The sequence below is a fragment of the Acanthopagrus latus genome, chromosome 4 (genome assembly GCF_904848185.1).
Source record: "Acanthopagrus latus isolate v.2019 chromosome 4, fAcaLat1.1, whole genome shotgun sequence".
Lineage (NCBI taxonomy): Eukaryota > Metazoa > Chordata > Actinopteri > Spariformes > Sparidae > Acanthopagrus > Acanthopagrus latus.
In genome coordinates, this window is record NC_051042.1 from 14,832,576 (window position 1) to 14,860,014 (window position 27,439).

General features: G+C 41.0%; 2 protein-coding genes and 1 long non-coding RNA gene across 17 annotated transcripts; 1 reads left to right on the plus strand and 2 right to left on the minus strand.

Moving 5' to 3' along the window:
• Window positions 1–156: 156 nt before the first annotated feature.
• ppef1 (protein phosphatase, EF-hand calcium binding domain 1) lies at window positions 157–13,871 on the minus strand. 7 transcript variants are annotated; one of them, XM_037095222.1, is made up of 19 exons: window positions 13,741–13,871; window positions 12,132–12,289; window positions 10,680–10,712; window positions 10,268–10,395; window positions 9,243–9,303; window positions 7,325–7,488; window positions 7,106–7,220; window positions 6,618–6,664; window positions 6,261–6,427; window positions 6,121–6,157; window positions 5,884–6,033; window positions 4,512–4,663; window positions 4,184–4,424; window positions 3,914–4,099; window positions 3,684–3,826; window positions 2,855–2,961; window positions 2,590–2,753; window positions 1,909–1,993; window positions 157–1,792 (listed from the first exon to the last, which is right to left on the minus strand). In XM_037095222.1, the coding sequence occupies exons 2-19, from the start codon at window positions 12,184–12,186 to the stop codon at window positions 1,566–1,568; spliced, it is 2,262 nt and encodes a 753-aa protein (XP_036951117.1). In that variant the 5' UTR covers window positions 12,187–12,289; window positions 13,741–13,871; the 3' UTR covers window positions 157–1,565. The 7 variants fall into 7 exon arrangements, with proteins under 7 accessions (XP_036951117.1, XP_036951115.1, XP_036951114.1 ...); XM_037095220.1 differs by having other exon boundaries at window positions 10,680–10,727; XM_037095219.1 differs by having other exon boundaries at window positions 3,914–4,424.
• A 63-nt stretch (window positions 13,872–13,934) lies between these two features.
• On the plus strand, window positions 13,935–27,063 carry rs1a (retinoschisin 1a). Of its 9 annotated transcripts, none has more exons than XM_037095226.1 (9): window positions 13,937–14,073; window positions 17,696–17,787; window positions 18,054–18,117; window positions 18,408–18,683; window positions 19,066–19,091; window positions 19,388–19,511; window positions 23,293–23,434; window positions 24,682–24,877; window positions 25,615–27,062. In XM_037095226.1, the coding sequence occupies exons 4-9, from the start codon at window positions 18,629–18,631 to the stop codon at window positions 25,765–25,767; spliced, it is 696 nt and encodes a 231-aa protein (XP_036951121.1). In that variant the 5' UTR covers window positions 13,937–14,073; window positions 17,696–17,787; window positions 18,054–18,117; window positions 18,408–18,628; the 3' UTR covers window positions 25,768–27,062. The 9 variants fall into 9 exon arrangements, with proteins under 9 accessions (XP_036951124.1, XP_036951118.1, XP_036951121.1 ...); XM_037095230.1 differs by lacking the exon at window positions 18,054–18,117 and having other exon boundaries at window positions 17,696–17,778; window positions 18,438–18,520; window positions 18,590–18,683; XM_037095229.1 differs by lacking the exons at window positions 17,696–17,787; window positions 18,054–18,117 and having other exon boundaries at window positions 13,935–14,073; window positions 18,408–18,520; window positions 18,590–18,683.
• Window positions 14,947–16,606, minus strand: LOC119017980. Its single transcript, XR_005074624.1, has 2 exons — window positions 15,711–16,606; window positions 14,947–15,477 (listed from the first exon to the last, which is right to left on the minus strand). It is a non-coding gene; the product is annotated as an uncharacterized LOC119017980 (long non-coding RNA).
• Window positions 27,064–27,439: the final 376 nt, after the last annotated feature.

Consider the following 27,439-nt stretch of genomic DNA (forward strand, 5'->3'; position numbering starts at 1 on the left):
AAATCTGAACCCATCATTTACTCAGGCTGACAGGATGCCTGGGCCTGTTTAAGTGCTCTCACCTTTGGTAAATTATAGTGGCCAGGAAGCCAGAATGAAGTATAAGAACGAACACACACATACACATTGAATCACACTAAAAATATAGACAACAAATAAAGCAAAAAAAAGCAATTTTATTCTTTTTTGGTAAACACCCGCACAAACCCCAACTTCAGCAGGAGGGTTTTTCCCCTCTAATGATGAAGCCTCATTCAGACCAAGAAGTTTGCAGCGAAAACACCACTCATCACATTCAGTGTTGGTGTGGATGGTGGAGTTGCTGGGAGAAATACGATACAAGTTAAAACAGAATCAGGACAGATTTGTTGTTTAAGCTGTTAACACTAAAATTACAATAAAATTACATCATAAATAAAGCCTGATTCTATAATACATCTTTCATGTTCATTATAAGTACTGGTTGACATGATACGCTCTGTTTCAAAACCGACGAATGAAACGCATGCACAAACATTCACAGGTCTGCCAAATCGCTCTGAGTTTAATTCTGTTGCTTTGGGCCTCATACACCACTGCGCTGCCGGGAGACTCCATCAGCGCTGCATCACACTGTTACTCCTGCTGTAGCAGTTGAACACCAAGTTTCTCACAGGTTTGCCATCAGAGGTGACATCTGTACTAAATCAGACTGCACCTGAAATATGTAGCTCAGAACCCGTTTCAGACTTCTTCGAGCAGTTTCTTTTTGACTTGGTCAAGGGTCCTGTAGGTTCATGGTTAACTTTTCTCTGCAGCTTTACGCCAGGAACTTCCATATGCCCGACAACATGGGGCGGCGGTGGCTCAGGAAATTAAGTGGATTGTCCAGGGTTGGCAGCTCCTCCTGTCAACATGCCAAAGTGTCCTTGGGCCAAACACCGAAGAACCAAATTGCTCCCAATTGTCAGTTCAGCTCGTTCCATGATTGTTTGCTGCCACTGATGTGTGAGCATTGTTTAAATGCAGCCATTTCCCATTGAAAACAATCCCTCTGGATACTACTTCATGTCAATCCATCCAACTAAGTTGTGCCATTCCACACTTAAATGCTCATAAATGTCAGCCTGCGATTGCACTAAATGAAAACTCCAGTAGATCACCAAAGTCACAAGGATTCATTGTCAAGGAACAATAAATGTTTGTACCCAAAGCTATGTCAGTGTATGTAGTTGACATGGATATATTTCACTATGCCGAAAACTTTGGCATGTTGGTGGTTCTATGAAAGGTCAGTCAATCACCAAATCTTAAGGATCTCCTCTAGGGAACGAGAAAATCTGTACAAAGTCTGAGTTTATGAGATGTTTAACATGGAAACCAAAGTGGTTGCTGACTGGCTGCTAGTTCGGCTAAAAATACATTAACAAATACATTTTTTTTTACCAATAATTGTTTGGTACATTATTGAATCACTGCTATTTTTTGTGTGTGTTTACATGTTTAAAGGTAGATTAGTTTCTCTAATCTAGAAACTTGACATCATTTCTCTGCTGATCACCGACTTAGCACCCAGGTTCTTCCCCTCATGAATACTTCTCTCTATCCGTCTTTCCGTTTAGGTGCTGATCCTTGCTGTCCAGCTTGTGGACCACTCTGAAGGCCTCTAAGAACTCGGTGAAGTCTATACTACCGTCCTTGTTGAAGTCGATGCTCCGGGCGAGGTCATCGATGGCTCTGTCGTCGATGTCAACACCCAGGTGGGCGCTGAAGAGACGCCAGGTGTGACGAAACTCTTCGATGGAGATCAAACCTGATCATGTCAACACATACAGTAAACACCTCCAACACTGAACTATAAGGATAATATTCTGAACTACTGACACAGCTTCTTAAAAGAAAGTAATTTTTTTTTTTTTTTTTTTTTACCTGAATGGTCTTTGTCTATAATGTTGAATATTATCTCGATGTCTGTCCTGTATCTGAACAGAGTTTCAGCCAAGTTTGGAGTGACCTGAAAGGAGAAAAAGACAGAACACAACAGTACATTCCAAAACAACCCACTAGCTGTGTTTAATAGCAGCAGATGTAGAATAAATACGGTGATCCCGACTAGGGAAAATTCTATTTTAAGTAAAAGTATCAGAAGAAAAAAAGTAAAAGATGGAAGATGTCAGAAGAATCTCAATGCTGTAAACAGTCTGGATATCACTAAGTCAGCAGAATTGTATATGGTCCATACAGCATGTGAACAAATAAGGACACATTAGGGCACGAAGAACACAAAAAAGCTTGAACTGGCAGCAAGTCTGTGTCGTTTACGTTTCAGCTTGGGGTGGCTTCGGACCTGTGACAACATCTGACAGCCTGGGGAGAGGCTCAAAAATCAACTTTCTTTCTCTTAAAAACTACACCTTATTCAAATCTACTGTCATTAAGCTCCTGAAAAAAAAAAGATTCTACAGGCATCAAATAAATGCTGTGGAGTAGCAGGTACAGCATGTCCCATTAAAGTGTAAAAAAGTTAAAATACTAAGGTAAAATACAAATATCTCAAATAGTCCTTTAAATGACAGTACTTGAGTAAATACACTTGGTTACTTCTCTGACCTGAGTGAGAGGATTTCCTGACTCCATATCCTCGAAGCAGGACTGATACTCCACACTGCCATCTGGTGCCAGGCGGGCTAAGTGCGGTCGCAGCGTCCTCCAGGGCAGGTCCAGTCTCAGTACGGACTCCAACACCAGAGCCCATTCACTGACTGATACACTACCTGAACAAAACAAAAAAAAAAGAAGTGCTTACATATAACAATGACACATGTGAGCCTGATACATGTGCATCAGTGAGTTAAACAGCGTGAGAAGAGCTCACCGGTGTTGTTGTGGTCGTACTGCTGGAAGCCCGACATCAGCTCAGAGCGATGAGTGAACAGCTTCTCCTTCAGGGCCCTGAGAGCCGAGCCTTCTGCAGCTCGCACTCTGCAGACACACATGCAAACACGGGTCAGTAACAGAGATCGAGCTGTCGTACAGAACTTACAAACATCTGGTTACATTATTGATGAATCTGTCAATTATTTATTTGAGTAATCTATTAATCTTTTAGTTTATAACTTTTTATAAAATAGTTATGATGCATATTAGATTTGTACAGAGCCAGTGGCATCTTCAAATAACCGGTTTTGACTACTAAGAAGTCCAGAATCCAACAAAATTCAATTTATTACAATTGAAATGCAGAATATGTAACTTCCGCCTGGGAGACGTAGTCTGTTCTATCATGCAAATTGCGGTCTTCACTGAGAAACAACCGCCTTTACATGTCATAAAGATTTATTTACATCACATTTAGTTGTGTAACTCAACTTCCTTTCTCCCTTTCTGATTCTCCCACAAGCCAGGGCAGCATTTCAACCAAGTGAGATGCACTATTACCTTGAAAATATTTGTATTTCTCTGTGTTTGGACTTTGTTGTTTGCCATTTTTAGACATTTTAATGCAGAAATGTTACGAATTGTTAAGATAGTGCCGAGGATCCTCAGATGGGAGATCCTGGCGGTTGATAAATAACCTAAACTGTAACCTAAATCAATTAAATGTCAAAATTGTAGCCATGATCTAATCCGTTAATTGACAAATCATTTAAGTACTTTTGAACCACATTTTGAACAAGCACACACACAGCAGACACCAGCTGTACCTCTGCGTCAGGGTGAGTTTGCGTGTCGTGCGGCTGACTTGGTATTGGTAGAAGCGGGGCACCAGTTCTCTGCCCACTTTGATGTACGCTCCACGGTTGCTTCCCTCCTCGTAATAGTTTGACGCTGAGAAAATGGTGATCACCTATGGAAACAACAAGCACACATTCACCCCCTCCAGACATTTTTTTTTTAGACTTTTGGACAGTCTAATTTATTGCATCCAGTATACCTGTCCGCCATGACAGAGCTCGTATCCCTCCTGTTTGCATTCATGGGATCTGATGAGCAGCTGGAGGCCGTGTTGGAGCAGCAGTCTCTGGGTGACATCGGGGCCGAAGTAGCAGCCTCCTCCTCTGAACGTGTTGGGACTGCAGCCTTCTTGGGTTTTAGGGTCACTCCACAATATATCCACGATCTGCGGGAGAGAGAAGAGGAGACACAAGTGCTGATCACACCACAATACTGGGCACAGCTCAACAATATTAATTTCTCCTCCAACCTGCTTCCACTCGCATTCATTTTGCTGAGGTGAAGGAAGGGGAACCGAGGACGCGGAGTCCAAGAAAGGCACTTGGAGGACGTTGATGGCGTAAGGCATGCTGGGAGACACCGGGCACTGGCGAGGCGTGAGGCAGGATGGAGTTCGAGGAGAGCAGAGCGAAGAGGACGAGGACGATGAGGACGAGGAAGAAGAGGTGGAGATGGCGCTGTCTTGGCGGCTAAGCCTGCATCGCCTTTTTCTACAGAAAAAATGGGGAGAGGGTTTAATGTGCACAGACCTTTAACACTCATAACAACCATGCAACATCGCAGGGCTGTCGTCACACCTCTGGTTCGGGGTTCTCTGGCCCTTGCTGTGACTGTGACTGCTGCTGGGACGAGAGCTGTCGGTCGATCTCAATCTTTTCATCTGTCTGCAGGACTGGCTGATGTCAAGCTGCTCCAAACTGTGTCTGGGAAACCTCAGGGCAGATTTCACCTGGAAGAGCAGAGATAAAATGTGTACAAAGGAATTAGTTTACTAAATTGAGGTTCAGACTGAAGAACATTATGTTGAGTGTTTAAAGATGGAGGATAACCTACATTATGTTGTACGGATGGTAAAACCTCTTGACTTGACTTTACAAATGACTGAAATTTCCCTGAATTACATTTTGCCAATTGTATATGAACCTGTGCATTCAGCTATAATTCAGTTGAGACTGCTGATGATTAAGATATTACTATTTTGAATGTGTTGTATTCATGAAAGACCACTTCTGTTATCAGAGGAGAAAGTCATTCCAAAGAATAGAAAAGTAAACTGCAAACAATAAAAAGGCATATATATATATATATATATATATATATATATATATATATATATATATATAAATAAAATAAAAATGAGCAACTGGGCCTCTGTTAACCTTGTGCTCCTCCCAGTCTCTGTGCATTGTGTACCGGTTTTACAAGAAGACATTTAATCAGAAGAGAAAGATAATACTATTTTACTTTGTTTAGACTGGTGGACCCTGCCACCTATTTAGCTTCAAACAGTGTTCTGGGGACCTTATTTGTTTATTAAGTTATCTAAAAGATAAATATTTCTGAGTTTGTATTATCAACTCATTAATATTGTAAATGTTAAAATTCTGGGATTAAATTTCTTCACCAAGACTACATATTGCCCCTTTAATGAGTGAATTTAGGTATGTACGTCGTCCTGACGTCTTGAAACTAGATTTTGACACAAAGCAGGCCTCACCAAATGATTTCAATTTATATAATGCTTTTATGGTGTATATATCCAATTAACTTTTTTTATTTTTCATTCTATATTTAATATTCAATTTAGCACAAACAATTTAACACAAATTAAGGCTCGTACACCTGCTGCCCACTAATCCTGTTGGTAATCCAGCCTTGCAGCAGACAAACAAAGTTACTGATGGACCGCTGAAGAAAGTCTAGCATGTAGGAAGCTTACAGGCACAATATTTAGCTCAGAACATTGTGGAGACCACAACTAAACAGCGGGAAACAAGATGCAGGGTGGCTTATGAATTTGTCACCATTTATAAAATAGTTTTTCTGACCTCTAGTGGCCATATTTGATGATTGCAGTCAATAGGGTCTTGAGCCTAGACAAGCAGCCAACCTTCATCCTACACCTGTCCTCCAACTAGAAGCTATGGTTGGCTACCTGTTTCCACTGACCTTGTGCCTCTCTATGGTGCTGAGGAAGTCCAGGTCAGTCTGGTCTGAAATCCCCCCGTGAACAATCAGGATCTTTCCGTCAATGACCGTCGCCACGGGCAGAAGGCTGAAGACGTCCTGAAACAGCTGGAGGATCTCACGGCCGTGAGTCTGCAAACAACCACAGTCCCAAAGTGATAACAGGTCATTCCGAGCTTCTGGACGTAACAAAAGCAGAATAAAGACATGTGTCTGTACCTTGTACTTCTGCATGACTTCTTTTGTGAACCCATATCTGAAACAACAACACAGAGACATGACAATGGGACGCTGTAATTTTAACACTCTCATGTTTGCATGATGATTAATATTCCTGCCACTTCCCTTCTCTAACCCACCTGAGGTTCATTATGTGGTCCTCATGGTTCCCTCGGTTCAGGTGCATGTAGTCGGGGTAAAGCAGCAGGTAGGCGAACAGGAGCACGACCACTTCGATCGACTTTTTCCCACGGTCCACAAAGTCCCCGTTAAACACATATGACGTCTCCGCAGACGGAAGGCCATTCTGAAGGGCAACATAAAAAAAGACAAAGCTGAGAATTTGGCCTTTTCCTTATCTTTACATATTCCTACCCTTGCACTGCTACTTTCGTTCCCTTGTGCTGATGGCTCAAATTGAATTTGCCTGACAGGGGATCAATAAAATATACCTTATCTGATAGAACATTGTTTTCCATAAAAACACGTAGCTTTACCTTATAAAATATGAGAAGTAAGTCATCGAGTCGGCCGTGCAGATCACCTGTATCAAAAGTAAAATCACAGCGAAGGAGAAATTGGAATAACATTTCTGGCTCAGTTGGATGTCTAATACTCCTAAATGGCATTAAAACATGACAGCTAATCACTCCACCTCAACCACCAAACAAAACAGTGTGTGTTTTTTGCCTTAGTCACAAGTATTCTCGAGTTTAATGAGATGCGACTCTGCAGGAGGAGGCAGTCGCGGATGAGGAGTCAAGTGCCTAATCAGTGTGCAAATAAACAAGACCTCCTTTCTTGGAACACTGCCATTAAGGTACGGACGACTGTATTTAAAAACACATTTACAAACATCAGCAATCATTTATCCGGTAAGCAGGTCATTTCTTTTTTTCTGTGACTGTGCTGTGAGACGAAGCACCAGCAGCAGCACCAAGGCAACAAATTGTTGAATGAATGAGCTGAGGTCTTGGTCACCCACCACATATAGTGATCTCTTTGGCGTAGGATGTCGACAAGTGGATGACGTTGGGCATCTGTTTGAGGAGCTTTTTGGTCTCGTACAGCAGCTGCAGAACGTATCTGGCATGAAGAGTCTAAAAAAAAAAGAAAAAAAAAAAAGAGTTCCTAAAAGCACTCAGAGGATCTAAACCAGACAATCAAAACTAAGAGTGAGAAAGAAAAGACCCAGATTCTGTACCTGCTGTTCCTTGAACGCACTGAGGAGAGCATTTGTATCGGACACAGAGAGAGGAAACGACAGTCGGGGGCCGGCGTACGACTCAGGAATCTGGATCAAGTTGTAGCAGGTCTCTCTGTCTAACCAGGGGTCCACCACCGGGTCCAGCAGCTGGGAGATCAAGTCTGGAAAACCCAGTGTGAACATACATACAGAGGCTCGCACACAATCCAGTCCTGCTGGTGAACAGAATCTTTTCATGACACATAAAACTACTGTAAAACACTGAACTGTTAAACATAGGCAATATCAATACAGTAGGTGTAATCTGTCTTACATTGAGCTATACTAGTGTAGCCTTGCAATTAAAAGTATTCAGGTAATCAAATACTGCCGTCAGGGCTATTATTATCTCTTTTATAGCGATACCAGAAAATGTATTTTCTCTTTTACTGCATGAGCAGGGGGAGGAGAGACACAGCGACTGACCAAACACTTTATAACAGTGAGTATTGTTATAATGTAGAGCTATTTAACACTCAATGTAACAAAAAAAGACTACACATGTTCACATATGACAACTCAAGCCTGAAATGTTTATGGGTTGATCAGGAGTTGCTATTATAAGTTGAAGAAAGAAAGAAAACTGACAGGAAAGCTTCAGATCAATGTTTTTGATCCCAGAAGTATTGACGCTGAATAAACAAACTTCAGTTTGGTGTTCTTTCATCACGAGTACGGGTTATTTCACACATTGTTCTCAGAGGAAACTTGCTTTGGGAAAAAGTACAGGACTGTTGTTTAGGCTGAGTACTGACTCAACCTTAGTAGGTGATGCAGACATCAGGTTTTGACACGAAAGACGAATGTGTGGAATAAAAAACAAAAAGAAGATGATATTCCCATCCACAGCAGGGTTCCCCCGCTGAATTAAAACATGTTCTATATACAGATTTTAATTTGTAGATCCTTTTTAATAAACAGCTTGACGCAGCGCCACATCCAGCTCCGTGCGGCCTCACTGTTGTATTAAAAGACCACTCCGATATGCTAATGAAAAAAACGATGGCCTCTAATTTATGCAAACAAACAAGGCATGAACAGACATTCAGCTACAGGCGTATTCCTCTGGTCTATTTCCCCTGTAGTAACCATCACGTGTCCTCGTCTCTGCCACACGCTTACAAACACAGATGCTGTGCCGAGTGAATACACACAACAGAGTCTGGCCTCTTCCGGTGACTTATGCTGAGTCAATGTAAAACCCGCGAGGAGGACAGTGGATGTCCAACAACAAGGGCTGACCTGAGGATAAGCTTGTCAGTGGAGCATTATGCTTTTTTTTCTGCTGGATGAGTGGGTCAGAACATACTTAAGCCACAGCTGTGTCGGTGCAACACACCGACACATTGGCCTCCACATTCACGGGAGTTGCTAAGCAACAGGGTGTACGCAATGGGCTTTCTAATCCAGACCAAAATACAGAGACATGACGAACAAAACCGGTGTGAATCTAATGGAGGTGAAAAATGCATCTATATATAATCCTTTTGTGTTAGAACACGTTCAAAACAACAACCACTTAACACTGACTAATAAACTTGCTGAAATAAAGTATTAATACAATATCAGCTCTCAGTTCACAGTTTACATTTTTTTTTTTTTGACAATCAAGAATCACACAATAGCATACCAGCATAAACAAACCCAAAAAAATGACATCTAAAGCTGAATTAAATATATGAATAGAAGGTGAAAGCACACACACACACACAAAATAACAAAGTAGAAAACATCTGTAGTCCCTGATTTCACTTGTAATCTGTTACATCACATCCGTATGGCGGCACTGTAAAATTAACACTTTCAAAATAGCACAGATGAAATCAAATCCATCCATTCAATACATTATTTAGATGGCCTGTTTGACGCTCCTTACCTGGCCCACTTCCATTCAGCTGAGTGAAGTTGTCGAGCATAAAACTGAAGAAACTCGAGAGCTGAAGAAATAAAGACAAAATGTGTTCAAGCTTGATACGGCTTTTGAAAAATAGCATACCCATCTACTTCAGTTTTTATCAACCCAGTCACCAGAACAAATGGCAAGATTACATTACCGCAAACCACACACACGTTACAAATGAAATTTTCTTTATACTACAACTAAAAATGTATTTAAAAGGGGCTCTGGTTAACTTAACCATTACTAAACTTTCATTAGCCACTGCTGCTATTTGTTAGCAGAGTGGAGAGAGTATACCGGAGGCAACCAAAAGAGACAGACAGAGAAGGTCTCATTTTTCACATCAACACACAATCTGCTCTGCTGTGGCCAATGGAAAAGTGAGAGACACATTCAACTTGCAACAAACTGTCACATGGAGCCCCTTTAAGTTTTGTTTAGTGCTGTAACAATGCTGTGCTTATAGTCTGCTGAGGTTTAGGCACAAAACACCTGGCTACGTTTAGGAATAGCGTAGCCTACGTATGATTAAATGACCCACTTTTCTCGCTACAGACATGTCTACAGAATGTCCCAACAACGTTTCGAAAATATCTGGTTTTGTTGCACAAACACTGCTGAAAAATATCCAGCAGTGTCATTGTTCTTCAGTGGTCTCTGGCTTGGCAACCCTCCCACCATTGTAACATTATCATCATCATCCCCATCCACTGCTGACATAAGACTCAGCTCATATACATGAAATGTGAGGCCAAGGTCATGGTTACATTTACCTACAGAGTGCTTTAAGAACAACCAAAGGTTGTACCGGAGTGCGTTACAACAAATAAATTAAGCAAACAATTTAGGGCTTTAAACAACATAAGAACCTTAGTAGCAGCATTCTGGGATATGACGTGATGTGACGCATATTGTAGAAAAATGAGCATACAGCAGAAAATGGCAACAAGTTATTCTGGCGCCTGGGGCTTGTTTTTATTGAGATGGAATGCCTGTGCTACCTGTAGCTGGTCCTGTTCGCCGGCGTATTCGATCGACTGAAAGATGTTCCAGGTGTACCTTCGCCTCATCTCCAGGCGGGCCATGTAGCGCCGGTACCATCGCTGAATCAAGACGGCCGACTTTAAAGCTACGACAAAACACAGCTATTTAGATGGAGGACATGTTTAAATACATGGAGTCACATACAGAACATACAGTTCATGAATTAACACTTAAGCTCTGGACAGAAATATTTCTTTACTGTGTCTCTAAATCAAGAACTGACAGTGCATGTTTTGATGATAAGCAATGTGAAAAACAAGAGGTGAATATAAATAATGTATACAGATATACACACACACACACACACACACGGGTGCATGCACACGTCACATGTGACAGATTGATCTATAAAGATGAGAGGATTCTTACTCAGAGCCGGGTTGGAAGTCTTCACTGTGTCATCTGTGAGAAGAAAATCTACAATTCAGCATAAGAAACCGGTAATTAAATAAAAACATGCGCAAGGCAACACACACACGCACGCACAAACATATAGGGAGAGAGATAACAAGACACAGGGGAGGTCATGAGTGACAGTGGAACTGGAAAAGCTAAGCAAATTAAGAAAGCTTTCAGGAGAAACGGCATTCATTAAAGAGAGGAGAGAAGACAGACACTGAAGAAAAGCAAAGCACCATCTGTCAAACATCTGGGGTGTGTGCAACAAGTCAGAGGAAGAGTTACAACTGCAAAAATTAATTATCATCGGATTCATACAGCACAGTGTGACAGTGAGATGAGTAAAATATCTCTGCCTCGACTACTGGGAAAATTAACAATTTAAGGAGCACTCCCCAAATAATGTTACCAAATGCTTCACAGAGGAGATCATCAGGATAAAAACAGAGACAAGCACTTAAAGGGAAGATCCACCAATGTGCACCTTTAATTGTGCTTACAGGTCTTAGAGAATACTACTGCATATGTGAGGAAGGTAGTCTAAAGCCTTTTGTGGCTCCAGAGGAAGCTGCACGTAATCTGATAAACTGCCTCCAGTGATGTCACTCACTAAGTTGCACTGTGGGTAATGTAGGAAGCAGGTTTTGAAAAGCAGTCCACTAGCCTACACTAGACACTACAAATACTGATCAAAATCAATACAACAGAACCTGAGATATCACCTTTTTTATTCCACCCGTTCTTTTCCCTTTTCAAAACCAGGTGCCTACATTACCCACAATGCAATACAGCCACTGAGTGACACCAATGGAGGTTATTTTATCAGATTATATCGAGCCTTCTCTGGAGCCACAGTTACCCTTTGAACAATAAATACTATCTATGTGTTTAAGTGGAAAACCACAAATAAGCAGTTATTTAAAAGACAACAACTTCACTTTAACCTGGAAATGATCTCATCTCTAAGCAAAGTCTAGACTTGACTTGACTTGAGCAATGTGCAGCAGTGACCACACTCGTCAACCTGCTATTTAGTCCCCTGAATAGTATGTGTTGTCTGGTTTCAGTCTCTTCCACAATCGCTGTGATCTCATCCTCCAAAAAGTCTGAATCGCTCTTTTGGTCCATGGTTATTCCTGACTAAACCTTCATTTGTGCTGGCAGATACCATCAATTTCAGCTGATTTTATTCATAATAAAAGCCTAATTTACTGTAAATTTTTAGTGAGCTTGCACATCATTAGTGTGCAACACGTATGACCTGTTTGTGCTCATCTACCCACAGACCAGGTGTGCTGTCGTGTCAGCTCTAATTTGCTGCCAGGGTGTTTCTTCACACCTTTCCTCGGGGGCAACATGTCAACCACATTTTCCTGCTGACAGGACAATATGTGACTCTTGTTGAAGGAAAGGTACACTTACCTGTGTCTACTATTTTCCCTTGTGTTTCCGTAGCAACGGAGGTGCCACATCCCATTATGACCAACGAGGGGGTCCCGAGGTCACATCAGTCAGTGTTTCCCAAGCTTTGCAGCAGTGGGTCACATCTGGCTGGTGGCATGTGACAGCTGTGAGGAGACCTGAGAAGTAAGGTTGGTTTGTTGGATGTCAGTGTAGAAACACGCACGTCACAGCAGCAGGCTGGACCTCACCGGAAACTTCTCCAGTAAGTTAGAGGCAGGGCGCAGCTGAAACCGCCAAAACCATTAATAAAAAAAGAACATGAAAAATAAATTGCTCGAATTACTATACCATTAGATGCACCAAAATAATATTAAAAATAAAAGTAGGCATGGATTAATTTAGAAATCACAACACAATTTGACATTTCTGCTCCAGTTTGTCTCTTTATGTACCTTTAAATTAACTTGCGCCTTAGTATCATGTATTAATTTATTTCTGATTTTGCAGTGACCTTGGTTTAATCCAGTAGACTTGAGTAAGTGCACTTTAATTTGTCATTTGTAATTTGAGTGCTTTCACTTCTGCCTCTACTCCAATACAGCTCAGAGGCAAATCGTGTAATGTTACTCCCCAAAACTTATTTCATAACTTACATTACAAATGCAAAATACAATCAACAAATACATCATGATAATTAAGGGTTGAGATAGGATTTTGTATGGACACCTGGGGGTAATTTTACCGGATACCCAGCAGTACATAAAGTCCGAGCTTGATATATTGGATTTTTGGGGTGAAACGCCGCTACTGATATTCTCAAATACACAGAAACACACCTTTTGAAGATCCCTCACATACGGAGCATTTGTGACAAAATTCCATATGGGAGGGTGAAAATTTTACTGGTCATCAATAAACCTTAAATATAAAGTGTTGCAAAGAGTGACCTCAACAATTGTAATTATAGTCCAATTTTATAACATACATTATTCTGGAATGGGCCATTGTGAAAAACAAGTCTTTGATATTTGATTTTCTTTTTGTGCTTATACAAACTGAATGAACAAACTGACCATAAAGGACAACACAATTTCATACCGTTTTACTTTGTTTATATTTGGCAGACCCTGCCACCTGTCTAGCTTCAAACAGCGTTCTGTGGACCTATTCCCCTCTGCTCTCCTTCTTTATTAACTTACTGGAAAATTATATATAAAAAGCAATATTTCACTAATATTAAGACTGAATATCGTTTTCAATGCTACACACAGCTCCTTTGACTTACATTGTGAATGCCATACTTTATTCCTCTGTGAAAGATTTCCCTCCTTCTTTATTCTAATGTGCATAAAAAATGGGTCTTCAGTTCGAACACAACACACACACATACACACACACACCATAACAACGGTGCGTGGGGAATCAAATGAAGCTTTCAAATGGCTGCTGCTTCCACACTCTTCTAACACATCAGAAAAAAAACAAATCGAAACTGTAGGAAGAATCCTGATTATTGCGCAACATTTTAGTTCACTGTCCCACAGAATCACATTCGTAAAAACATCATCTGACGCATTCGGTGCCAGAACATCAGCACAGTGTTTATTTTTTCTTTCATGGCTCCTACCTGCTGCTTGTATCCGCACGATCCACCGGAAATCATGAATGGGACACGCAATCCATGTGATGCGCGCACACATAGACACACGCACCAAGATAAACTTTCTGCTGCGTGTCCTCTAAATGACTGTTATGAGGAGGTTAAAGTATAACAGGTATTAGTAACGGTAGCAGAGGAGCTGCGGACAGTGCAGGAGCTGCTGCTGCTGCTGCTGCTGGAGGAGCGGAGGGCTCAGGAAGGAGGCGGAGACATCACAGGTGGAGGAAACCACAGAAACCACCGCACACAGCGGGGAGGACCCGCTGCTCCACCTTAAGATACCTCTGAGGTGTTCCACAGGTAACTGCCCACACCACTCTGTTCACTCTACTGAGTTCGCAGGGACGAGGGGGATCATTACGACGACATTTTTAAAGTTCCTGTGGATTATAACAGTCGTCGCGTCCTTTCCGGTTTGCCTCACGGGACCTTATTTCAGAGGAACATGGTATAGGAGGGGAGAGATAAATATACGTTTTGATCCCGCTTTAGTTGTGCCATGAATCAAATGGCGTTTGTGAATTTACAAGATATTTTTTTTCCAGTCAACTAAGTCACAGTTTGTCGTGAAGTCAGAAGTTTCGTTTCTCAACCGAAATTTGCGGCTCAACATGTTTTTTAAACGCATACAACCAGCTTAAAATCGCCTGTTCGCTCCATTCCCCCTTCTCGCAGGCTCTGGGATTTTTATCTGAAGCCTCACGTTGTACGTAACTGACGTCACGTTTTATGTCATGAATTCGCTGGAAACAGTTGTAACAGAAAACAGCATTAGGCCTATCGTCAATGAAGCAACAATGGCTGTGTCCCAGTTCAGGGTCTGCATCCTTCAAAGGACGCATATGAAGGCTAATTACATCACAATGCAAAAGCTGTCCCACTTTGAAGGCTCCTTCAAATGCAGCCCACAAATGTGGCCTTCTTTTTCTGTCTTTTTGGAGGATGCACTGCTACTGTCCTTTGCAGCTTCCCATATCCCAAGATTCTTTGCACACCCTAAAAAGAAGAAAATAAGAAAGAAAACAACATCACTTTGGTGAGTCTGGGCGGCACAAATTGCGACCTAAGGGTAAGGGCGGGAACATCTGGTGACGCAACCAGGAAGTGCTCCGAAGGCTAGAGTGTCCCATTCAACAGTGGTTGATGCGGCCTTCGAAGGCCGACCCTTTAAAGGATGCAGACCCTGAATTGGAACACAGCCTATATAGCAGGGGATAGTTTTTGAATGCCACCACTAGATTTTTTCTTCATTTGGATCAAAGCCAAGCTAGGGGGGGGAACGGGTCTACTGCAGAGTCAGTTTACCCGACACCAACATGGCCGCCAAATCAGCAAAGACAAAGTACTAACAAAAGGTGAAAATCACAAAGTGGCCATATTGACAACTACAGATTTGTGAAGGGGTATTTCACAAGCAAGCTAAATATACAGAACCAGTGCTACAATGGTTAAGACACAGGTTTAGGTGATTTTCAATGTGACAACTTCACAAAGGTGACTACTGGCTGTGTAATCTTTGTGTGTCTTCATTATGTTAATTTCATTAGTTTTAGACTTGGAAAATCATCTTCGAGATTGACAAACATCACATCTGTGATCATGACACAATTGAAACTGGATTAATGTCCCCCTCTCCATTAGCCACATCAAGTTTCTGAAATAAAGCGCCATGGGCCAAACTTGAAGGGGCATCACTTTGGCTCTCTACAAAAAAAAAAAAAAAAAAGTTGCAGTTCAGTGTTCAATCTAAAATTAGTTTTCTGGTGAGTGAAGGGTTAGATTTTGAACAACGTCTACAATTATTCAAAACTTTACAGGCCTGTTTAATACACACCCATACCCCAAGTCAACATCCATGTGTTGGCAAAGCATTAAAGCACAAGTTCACCCAAACATGAAAAAAAATCTGTCATTAACTATGCAGCCTCAAGCTTCACCTCAAGTTGGGTGAAGTCCTCAAAACATCTGCAGCAACACAGCACAGCAGCATTCTCTTAGACAACTGAAGCAGATGGGGATTTATTTCAAAATGTAGAAAACTGGAAAAAAAAAAAGAAATAAAATGGCTCCATACAGCACATCTGGCTTAATCCAAGTCTCTGAAAGCTCTTAGAATTTGAAAAGACATTTACACCCTTTCTAAAGCTGTCAAGGGTATACATTGTTAGGTCCCAATATACTATACTAGTTGTTTATGAGAGTGCTGCGACATTTTTAATGTGATAGTTTTCATTTGCATAAACAAACCAGCCCAATTATGCACATTTGAAAATTTTAGTTCACAACATTCAAAAATTAGAATGTAAGGAAATGGAAGCAGTTTTTACATGATGGCTATACACTGTGTTGCAGGTTAGCAGCATGCTAACCCGCTAGTCACTTCCCATCCCAGTTCGAGGTTCTTGTGCCAATAGGTGCAAACACCAACTATCTGGTATACTCAGACAAAGCAAACTTACTCCAGTATGTACCACACATCAGGAGTTTCCATCAAGAACTTGACAAAACCTGCAATTACACCCATTTTGTTTACTGACTTTGCATCATCATGTGAAACGCCAATATAAAATATACAAACTCTTTAATAATAAAAGTTAATAAAAATGACATTCTTGCAGAGCTCAGGCTCAGATCCTCATGCAGCAGCTCTGGTACGTATGCGCCGTCGTACAAGTGTGACAGCGGCATTAATCTCCTGCACAGTGATGGTTTTTAGTCTGTTGGTCCTCGACAGCCGTGAGGCCTCTGAGCTCACCAGTCTGAGCAGGACTGGTCTGGGAAAACTGAGCCGACCGGTCAGAAAGTCTGGACCCCTCATCCCGGCCGGACCGACCTGCTGGAGAGATGAAAAGCATCTCTTTAGGATCAGAGATGTTGATCAAAAGCACTGTGGCCAATGATGAAAATCAAGAATATCTGGTCCAGTTTTAAACACCACACATCTACAGAAGTCATTTTGCTGTCTTTCTCGCCTCTTTGTGAGCTCTGTAGATGAGAGTGGAGTGCGCTCGGATCCTCCTCTTTGTCTGTGAAGGAGTCCTGCGTGCTGCTCTGACAGGAGCTTTCATATTTTCTGCCGGAGCTGTTGTGTCAAAAACACACAGTGACTGAAAGAAATCAACCGACAAAATTAAATGATATAACTGATCAGATTCACAGCAGCCTCTTCAGAAGGAGAGCAGGAATCTGAGCAGGGTGGAGAAGAGAGTGTGAGGAGTGAAAGGGATGTTTTGATGAGCGCAAATTGAAAACAGCTTTGCTTTAATTAGGCCTAATTACTTTCACCCGCACGGCTTTGAGACCTTCAGTGTGAGTTCAGACGTCTTCAGCCTGTGTATCTACAGCGAAAAGTCAAATATACACAGCAACATGACGGGTGATGGAACAGGATTTAATCGTCATTTTACATCATCTACAATATTTCAGAACTCAGAAAACAAGTTTAAAATTAATAACCACTAAAATGCCTGTAAATGTAAAGAAATTCCTTTATGTTTATACGAGACTTCCGTCTCCTCCTACATGCCTGAAAAGAAAGAAAAAGAAACAGGAGATGAAATTCATGATCTACATCAGCTTTACTACCATGTGGATACCAGAAGTATTATCTTCACATGTTATTTATTCATCTGTTTTTTAACTCTTGAGATTTATGAAATGTCAAAGGTTAATTGCTCTGTAAAGTGACGAGAGAACATTAATGTACCTCTTTGGGCAAGTTGATTTTTGGCATCTGTTCATGTTTTCACCATGGGATTAAAGATTAAAGGAGGATGTTACACTTGTGTGTCACTTATGCCTGATCTGATTCTTGAGATAATCTCATCATGACTGCATCTTACCAAGAAATGTGGTATTATTAGTGCAAAATTTCACTCAGAGAAATTATGGATTTATCCTCTTTTCTCTTATTTTACAATAGACCGTACTGACGTCAAACGTTTCAGCGTGTCAGAGGTGGGACTGAAAAACGTTAACAAAGGCTCCACACCATGAAGTGCCCCGGTAAGCCAGGTCAGCCATTCAGCAAGTGGAGTGAAGCCGTCATAGATGTCAGAAATCACACCTGTGCTTTTCCTGCTTTGACAAATCCAAATGTCTGCTGTGAAAAGGGTTTATATATTTAGAAAAGCCTAATTGCCAGAATAAATGAAAGCCGTGTACGTTTTGTGCAGACCAAGGATGTGTTGATTCTTTACTTGTCTTTATGTAGGCTTTATTTTTTTCAATCATTATTTCCACTTGTGTTTTTCCTTCCTGTGGTTACACCCTGGTAAAAGTCCTGTATCTGTGGGAACCGTGTGGAAAGGAAAGGTCGGCTACAATCCTGAGGTGTTTGGCTGGGTATTTTCTTTCTTTCTTTGTACATGATACGTAACATGTTAATACATATATTAAATGCACCAAATACACATGGAGAGCTATCAGTTCACCCAAACTAGACCTTCTGGTCGATTATCTGGATCACGAGGCCCAGCGGAAGCCATCACCACCCTCCAGCTCCTTCCCGCTCACTCTCTTGCGCACACATTCACACTCGGATGGTCGCGCACACACAGCCCAGATCTGTCACATAACCGACAAAACCACACTGGCTTTTGTTTTGTTTATTTTTTGTTTGTTTTTTCCTGCAGGATTTTTGACTCGACCCCTGTGATTTCCAGAATGAGCAGTGGTGCTGGGGGGTCGTTGATGGTGGCGCGTGAACAGCTGTAGGAGGGGCTTTGTCAGATAAGGACGGCATTAGGTAAGGCCATTAGCGTCCTGTGGATTATTGTAATCCAGCCTCTCTATCACTGCTGGCTTGGTCGTTCAGTCCACAGTCGGTCTCGTCTGGTTTGGAGCGGGTTGGAAGATGGTTCTCGACGTGCAGCGTTTCCTGGTGGCCCTGCTTCTTCTGGGAACTAATGGTGAGATTTCAGCCCTGATACTCTGGTTGTTGTGAGCTCAAAGTCTGGTTGGGTTTAGGATTGTAAATATTTAAAGGCCTAACTCAAACTGGGCAAATCTCTGAAACTCAGAGAACAAACTGATTCCTAGCTGAGAATTGACAAATACAGCAGATTTCCTCAGTAATCCTTTCCCTATGGTGAGCTCACACTTCATTCTCCGCGTCTGTGTTGTGGTTATTTACCTTTTCTTAATATGTCGGAAGTGACAGACTGATGCACAGATTTTGTTTGCCTACAATCAGTGTCTACTGTTTCCTAACAGTTTGTTTTTTCTCTCCTCCTCTGTGCTTCCTCGGCTGGCTGGCGTTTGTTTTGTCTTTGTGTCCATCTGCCTGAGCAGTGTTCATCAGCATTCAGGCTCAAGAGGTACGAAGAAACCTCAGCAGCAGTTAAAGATTTCAGAGACGACACAACTCTCAGAGTGTTCAAATCAGCAGTGTTTGTGTACAGACGTTTGACATTGAAATATAAAACATCTGAGCTAGTTCTCTTGACATTGGTCAATGTCAAATCACTTCCATTGAAGAAATCTGCTGTTGACTTCAGAAGCTTCTTAACATTTTTTTTTCCCCTGCAAACCAGCTGTGTTTCAGAATAATGACATTTACATGATGCTGTTTTAGATTTACTCCATAAATGTTGTTTGTGTGTGTTTCTACGAGGCGGGAGTGACCGAGGCGTGGACCAGCAGGTCTTGCAAATGTGACTGTGAAGGAGGAGAAGCCCCGACTGAGTTTTCCACCATTGGGACCAGCTCAATGGTGCGTGGCGTGGACTGCATGCCAGGTACATTAACAACCATCAAATACAGATTTTGCTCTTTCTTAAAGATGTGTGACAGCGCACTTGAATTTCAAACTGATTTTTTTGTCACACTTTTAGCACGGATTTCTGATTTTATCTCTAATAAAGCCACTCTTTGACCCACTTATGTTTTTGTTGATGAGATGATGAAATTAATTAACCAAACTAGTGATAGTGTTTTTAAAGTAACGTGCATTTTGAAAGCGGTGATGAATGATGAGCCGAGACGAGACATTTAGTCATCGTCACATCTTAAATGCAACCAGTGCAACGTATGAGGGGCTGGTAGCCGCGGATTACTTGCAGTCTCTCTTTTTTTGACCCACTAATTAACTGACTTTTTATGATTAGATTATATATTGATTCATTTACAATATTATGATTATTAGAGAAATAGCAGGATTGGATTCAGATGATGGAGCTGACAGAGAATAAGAGAATTGCAGTAGGTCTGCAGCTTTATTCTTACTATGAGTTGATGAATTAATCTTCATTTCCACTCAATTAATAGAATCGTCATTTTCAGTATGTGAATTTTTTATCCATCAGTTTATTTGACAGAGATGACACATGTAGGCATTGTTATATTTTATTAAAATGCAACTACGGCAATGTTTTTGGGGCTTTTGTTCCATGAATCCGTGAATTTTCAGTCCTTGTTTATGGAATCCCCCCTGAAAAGTAAGTTTTCTTTAACATGAGACAAAGTAAAGCTACAAATCTTCACATTTGAGAGGCTGAAACCATGAAATTTGAGAGAATTTTGCCCCAAAAATGATTTATGACAAATAATCGAATGACTATTAAACTAGTTGCTGGGTAAATTCCCGTGGATTGCAAAACAGATCTTTTAATATAGACAAAGCACATGCATGACGAGAACTGTGTGTGTCTGTGTGTGATGAAGATGGAAGTATCTCTATATTTGCTGTACATGTACATGCATGAATGCATTAGCCTCCAGATTTGACACCACAGGGTGGACATGCTCCATTGGACATCCTCAGAGAAGATGATGCAGATGGAGCCTTGAAAAGAAACAGAAATGTGCATCCTTTAAATTCACCTCTTCACTGATAGAATGTGGTCTGCATCTGGATATTAATCTAAACACAATATAGACAGATGTATGGACAATAATATGGATATATGTGGCAGATTCTTTGTTTAAAGATGCTCTGTCTTACAGCGTTAACCATAAGCGTTCACTTGTTTGAAAATAAAGGTGCATTCTTAAACCGTAAAAACAGCAGTTGACCATATAATCCCACCACGACATCCATTAGTAGCTCATAACACATCAGATTCATCAGCAGATGGAAATGTCATCTCATTTTATCTCATCATCACATTAAGGACTTGGCCCAGGGTTTAACTTTCCACCAAATCTCTCAGTGTGTGTGTGCGGTAAAATCTGTTCTTGAGCTCAAATGCACAAACAAAACAGCCTCGCTGGGCTCGGATATAAAGACTTGAATCGTGTCGGGCTTGAAGAGACGAAGGCAGAGCTGATGTACAGTGAAAGGGCTCCCCTCGCTGATTCAATACATGTCAACTGAGCCGCAAATCACATGGCAACGGGTGACAGAGGGGAGAAAGAAGTTCAGCAGATCATCATTATCGCAGAACATGACACTCAGATTACGGGGCTCTTAATAGACTGTGCCAATCGCACAATCACAGAAACCAGCAATTACCCTGACATGGACCTTGTGATGATAAATGACGAGTGGGGCAAACTTCCAGTTCCCTCGTGTCTCACCTCTTGATTTTCTCCCCATTAAGTCGTCCTGAATACGTTTTATTTTAGTCGTGAAACACATTAAGGAGGACTCCAGCATCACTCACGGCGCTGTTATGCAAACACTTATCTCCTGACTCACACAGGCGCTACTGCTGCTGCTGCTGTATGCGTTGTAATACTGGGATTAGACAGGATGTGACCCTGTGCCAGATAGGCTTAAGCCAGTAGTAAACAAAAGCGCAGCAGGTTTCAACAGCGGATCTTTTTTTTTTTTTTTTTTCCCGGTGAAACTTTAGGGAGACAAACTCACTCAAGTGCAGCCCTGCCATTCATGTTTTCATAATGCGTATTCAACGTCAACAAAGGGCTTTCTCTCATGCGATTCCAGTGTAAAGTGAGAGGGCAGACTGCCTGATCAAAACACGGGAGCAACACGGAGCTAAAGCTGTGGAGAGCAGGACATGACCATCTGTCCCCCTGCCGCCCTAATGGACATCGCTGATCTCTCACTGTGGAGAATTAAACTGCAGGCTTTTAGGATGGGATACAGGTCACACTGGGCCTGCTGACTGCGGGGGGCCTTCACGAGCGGGAGGGTGTGAGGATGAAGAGATTAAAAATGAAGCACCTAAGGCAAGGAAGGATTAGTGATGATCACTTGCTGGTCACATTTCAGTGTGAAATCCACACAGCCAGTCTTTCAACTGAAAATTGAATGATATTAAAAGGTTGAATTTATGACAAACACAGCCGCGACATATTGCGCTAGAGACAATGCCCACAGATCAAACTGTCGAGCACAAATTTAAGACAACAATACAATCATTCTTGAAAAATGTTTCTCTTTATTTCCTAAAAAGTTTTTTTAGCTGGATAAAATCTTTTTTCAGTAACATTTTCTGAGAAATACTATCTGTACTTCGTCAGATCTTTCCTGGATGTTTATCCTGGCCAAAATAATTCATGATAACACTATTATATATTGAAATTTTGTAAAGAAAGATTGTGTTTTTTGTGTGTGTTTTGTCTAATGAACTGGAATTTGTCATGCAAGTTTAAAGAGGTGGAGAGAGAGTCTATGTGACCATAAACGTCTTTTGTTTTCCACATGATCTTGCACAGCAGTTGTTAATCAATAAGTAGCAGCCACACAGCAGATCCATGCCAAACACACTGGCTAGCTAACAGTTTACTGCGGCTTATGTTTCCATTGTGTGATGGTTGCCAACCAGCGTTAAGGTGCATTACCACCACCCACTTTAATGAAGCGTGAACAGAGACAGAGACATAGGAATGATTTATTGTCACATATCTATTTTGAACACAATGTAAATATCACATTTTTTTTAATATCGTGGACATTGTCAATGCCAGTTATCCAGAGCACCTCTAATTCAAAATATCATGTCTGTCAACAAAAGAGATTCAAATTAAGAATCTACATTTTGGTATTGTCATATAAAAATATGCACATGGGAGAAGTTACAATTTCAAACACATGTTTAACGAAAGGGGGTATTCTAACCTGCCTGCCTCAACCTGACTGAATATGTTCCAATAAAAAATGATGATCTGGGTGCAACATTAAAGCTGCTGTAGGCATCGTTTCGGCAAACTTTCTGTCTGTTTTGCAGTTACCAATGTTCTCCCTCCTCTCTATTTCACCACATGAATGTCAGCTGTAATCACCAGACATATCAAACACTATGGTCCTGCTCTCCGTACAGTCTGGGGCAGACAGGACCACCTCTTTATGGAGTTCTCTGTCCTGATTGGGTAAGGTGGGCAGGGATACCAGAAAATGTCTTTTACAGCATGAGCAGGAGGAGGATCACTGAGCAAACGCTCCATAACAGTGAATGATGTTGGAATCCAGAGCTTTTTGATATGTATTTAAATAAGATTAAAAAAAACATGAGAAAGCAACTTTTAATTATGATGTTTTCGGACACACCAACACAGTGGTATCAGATGAACCTAGTAACTTGTCTCCAACACTTCTCTCTTGTCCTCTTGCAGAGTGTCCTTACCACAAGCCTCTGGGATTCGAGGCCGGATCAGTGAATCCAGACCAGATCACCTGCTCCAACCAGGAACAATACACCGGCTGGTTCTCCTCATGGCTCCCAAGCAGGGCCCGGCTCAACAGTCAGGGCTTCGGGTAGGTACAAACCAACATGTCAGCGTATTATTTCCAGTAAACAAACCATTTGCTGCATGTTTTTTTCCCGAGCTCTTGTAATGAATCCTGAGATTTGTCTTAATTTAACTCGCAAAATGTTGCTTCTGCCAAGCGTGGTTGACTGTTCTGTCTCAGTGAAAAAGACCCTTATAAACAAACGGCTGGGCTGCTGCCATCTGTGAGGAACAATTTTAGAAAAAAGCGCACCACGAGAAAATGTAACCTAGCTCTCATTATGTAAGGTGCATTTAGAGAGGTTGACATGCAATATGCTCTTGCTTTAAAACACTAAAATATACATAAGACGGGCAATGCAAGGATATACTTGCTAAATGAAACATATGACTCTGACTCTCACATAAACCACACAAACAACTGATACAGTGGACTTTTGTTATACATCAGTCTGAGAACTTAACCTTAATCCTATATAATATGTGGTCACTTCACACCCCCTGAAAATATTGTGTTAGCAAACCTCCAATAGGCGGCTTCCTGTTACCCATCAAGGCACAAAGGCCCCCTTTAAAGGGATAGTTCGGGTTTTTTGAAGTGGGGTCATATAAAGTACATATCTATAGTCGGTCTGTTCCCTACTGCAATCACCGATCAGCGCAGCCTCAGTTTGGTGAAGTAGAGAGCTGCTCCAGCTAGATGCTCAGCTTTGTACTGCAGTGAACGCAATAAACCACCTAAAACAAGGCTCACCATAAAAAAATCTATAACAGTTCAAGTGTACGTTGTATAGGGAAAATTCACACCGCTTTACATCGCCGTGAGACCGGTCTTTCTTTTGGCCCTACATTTTCTCAACAGTAGAACCTCTGTATCCCTACGCATTAGTGAACTGGGCAACAGCTGATCTGCGAGCAAAGTACAGTGCGAGGCCCAGCTACTGGACGAGAGGTTTACTTTCGATAAAAGCGAAATTTAACTCTCCGTATCCCTCTGTATTAGCGCAATGCTAATTATAATTAATATTTATAGTTAATTATAAAAGTTATAATTAACTGAACTACATTTCATTGCTTGGATTTTGTAGTCTAGTATTGTCACACCTTCATGACTTACTGGGACAGCTGACCACTCAAAATGTCAACCTGTTTCTTATCTCCTTTAATCCCTAAATCTCTGTTATCTTTTCTAAGAAATCACTCAGCCGCTGTCCACATGAGAATACATATTGTAAAGCTGCAGTATGTCCTTTGTTTGTGTCCCTCCTCCAGGTGTGCCTGGCTGTCTAAGTTCCAGGACAACAGTCAGTGGCTGCAGATCGACCTGACGGAAGTGATGGTGGTGTCCGGGATCCTGACTCAGGGCCGCTGCGATGCCGACGAGTGGATCACCAAGTACAGCGTTCAGTACCGCTCAGACGAAAAACTCAACTGGATCTATTACAAAGACCAGACTGGAAACAACAGGGTGAGTCCAACCCAGTCGGGAATGAAAGTAGAATACGTGTGCCCCAAACAAAACATGAAGCTAGAGGTAGCATCCCGTCTCATTTTGACAGAAACAAAAGGACATCTTGACAAATAGTTATGCCATTTGAAAACATTACACGGTTCAGCCTGATGGTGATATGATTACTGATCAAATTTCATGAAATGTGATCTGTTACTGTCTTTAATTATTGAGAATGTGAGTTTTATTTTGGATGTTTCACCTACAATGCTCCTTGTAAAGATTAAATAGTGGATTTATAGAAAACAAGTTGCCAACAATGTTCCTTTACCAAGTAATTGTCTTTTATTATTTTTCATTTTATCCAGCCTCCCAAAAGTGGAAATAAACTGCTTTTATTTACTTCATACCTTTATAAATTAAATTTATTTGTGGTTGTTCTGCAAAAGGAAAAAACAAAAAAAACAAAGCTGCAAATGTAACCTTTCACTGTTTAATAATAATAATAATAATAATAATAATAATAATAATAATAATAATAATAATAATAATAATAAAATCAATACTACTACTACTACTGCTACTACTACTACTGCTACTACTAATAATAATAATCATTATTATTATTATTATTATTATTATTATTATTATTATTATTATTATTATTATTATTATGAGTGGAAACAGCAGTAGCTTGGATCTAGAAAGCAGTACACTCTGAACAGTCTGAACTAATCCCTCTCCTTTCTCCTCAGGTGTTCTATGGGAACTCTGACCGCTCCTCGTCTGTGCAGAACCTCCTGCGGCCGCCCATCGTGGCGCGTTACATCCGCATCCTCCCGCTCGGATGGCACACACGCATCGCTCTGCGTCTGGAGCTGCTGCTCTGCATGAGCAAATGCATCTGAAACCTCTCCTGCCGCCGTCCCTGAGGCCTTGTCCCAGAACTTCATCTGCGCCCTATCGTCAAAATCTGTCTCAAATTATATCCACAGATTTGGCCCCACATTGAAAAACTAACAAAACAAAACAAAACAAAACAAAAACAACCTGAGACAAAATTATTGTAATTGTAACCTTTTTAAAATACAAACAAACAGTTTAAGTTATGTTATTTCATTAGAATATTTGTTTGATATGCTTGATGAGCTTTCATTAACTCGGCTCTCCATTGTTGTTAAACCAGTCTCACACTGGGGGCTTTAATTTGTTGAGTTCACAATAGATTGTTCCATTTGCAACGAAATGGCATAAATTCAAAGCAATAATTAGGCACTGAGAGAGAGATGCAGCGTTGCTATGGAGGCCGTATTCACCGGTCTGAGACGAGCTCTTGTCCCTCTGTGACAGGTCTATCAATTTATGTTTTCTTCTCCTGATATTTAATGGTAAACAGGAAATGTACAGTTCTGCAGCACTCCGTCTCTCCTCACCGTCCTCAGAGGATAAAGCTGGTGTTATGCTACACTTTATGTCTTACTGTCGACAAATCCCATGAATGGACTGAATCCATCAATGACTTGATCATACCAGCAGGTATTGTTGTTTGGCAGATGAATGATAGATCTTATTTACTGTATTTCTAATCTGTTTTTAATATCAACAAAAGCTGTTAAAACATCAGTGAGCCCATCTGTTGCACTTGGAGACATGTTAGTTCATTAGCATAAACATAAACTACATGAACTGTAGTTTATGTTTTGTTCATATAATTGACACTGTTGTGTGGTTGAATGTGTAACAAATGTGCGTTCATCCGCACTGGAAATAATCCCATACAAACACAATGTTTACTCCACTGTTTTTGAAGCACCATTTTGAAGCACCAAGCCAGAAAGGACATGTTTTGGTCTTTTTGTGGGATGTTTTGACTGTAAGACAAATTTAGAATAATGCCAGACTATGTCTTTAAATCCATGTGATTCCTTTTCCTCTCTCATGTTTCACAACCTTTATCTCAGCCACTTTTTTTTTAAAGTATCACTCCTCAGTGCACTACAAAGATGGAGTGGTGGCAGATTCACTTATATTCAGATGTGGTGTTGTGCTGTGGTGAACTCCTTTTCTTTTGTAACATTTCAACTCAATTTCCCATGGTGCTTTGGGAGCACACTGCAGAGGTTTGATTGCTCTGACTTTGTGCTCTTTATTGTATCTATAAACTATTTCCTTGATTAAATGAATCTGTGAATGAATCTGTTCTCGCGTTGTGACTGTATGTGCTACAAAACAAACACATGAGCCGTTCAAAAATGTACAGTTGGCTTTTATTATGAGACCCTATCATTTTTAAAGTAGAATGGTCAGTATAGATACACTCTATTATTTCTATTTACACCCTGTAAGAAGTGGGAAACAGCTTAATGAAAAAAAAAAAAACTGATGTTTTAGGAAACACATTCATATCTGTGAACAAAAAAATCTCTGTCTCGTCTCAGTTTTCAGTGAATGTGACTTACTGGGGGGGGTTGAAGCCTCCATTTCCATCTGAAGTGTTGAGTCAGTAAGCTAATATAAGGCTTCGGGTCACTGGCAAGGCAAGCGTTGTCATCACTCTGTCCCACTAATGATATGGACAAA

What these genes read in the sequence shown, in the direction of transcription:
- ppef1 (XM_037095215.1), bottom strand. Translation starts at nt 12,186, where the DNA reads ATGGGATGTGGCACCTCCGTTGCTACGGAAACACAAGGGAAAATAGTA. An exon ending in GCTGAATGGAAGTGGGCCAG is followed by an intron (nt 7,489 to 9,242) that starts GTAAGGAGCGTC and finishes TGGGTTTTCCAG; the next exon opens with ACTTGATCTCCCAGCTGCTG. An exon ending in AGCTCTGTCATGGCGGACAG is followed by an intron (nt 3,827 to 3,913) that starts GTATACTGGATG and finishes TTGTTTCCATAG; the next exon opens with GTGATCACCATTTTCTCAGC.
- rs1a (XM_037095223.1), top strand. Translation starts at nt 18,629, where the DNA reads ATGGTTCTCGACGTGCAGCGTTTCCTGGTGGCCCTGCTTCTTCTGGGA. An exon ending in TCAGCATTCAGGCTCAAGAG is followed by an intron (nt 19,092 to 19,387) that starts GTACGAAGAAAC and finishes TGTTTCTACGAG; the next exon opens with GCGGGAGTGACCGAGGCGTG. An exon ending in ACCAGACTGGAAACAACAGG is followed by an intron (nt 24,878 to 25,614) that starts GTGAGTCCAACC and finishes CTTTCTCCTCAG; the next exon opens with GTGTTCTATGGGAACTCTGA.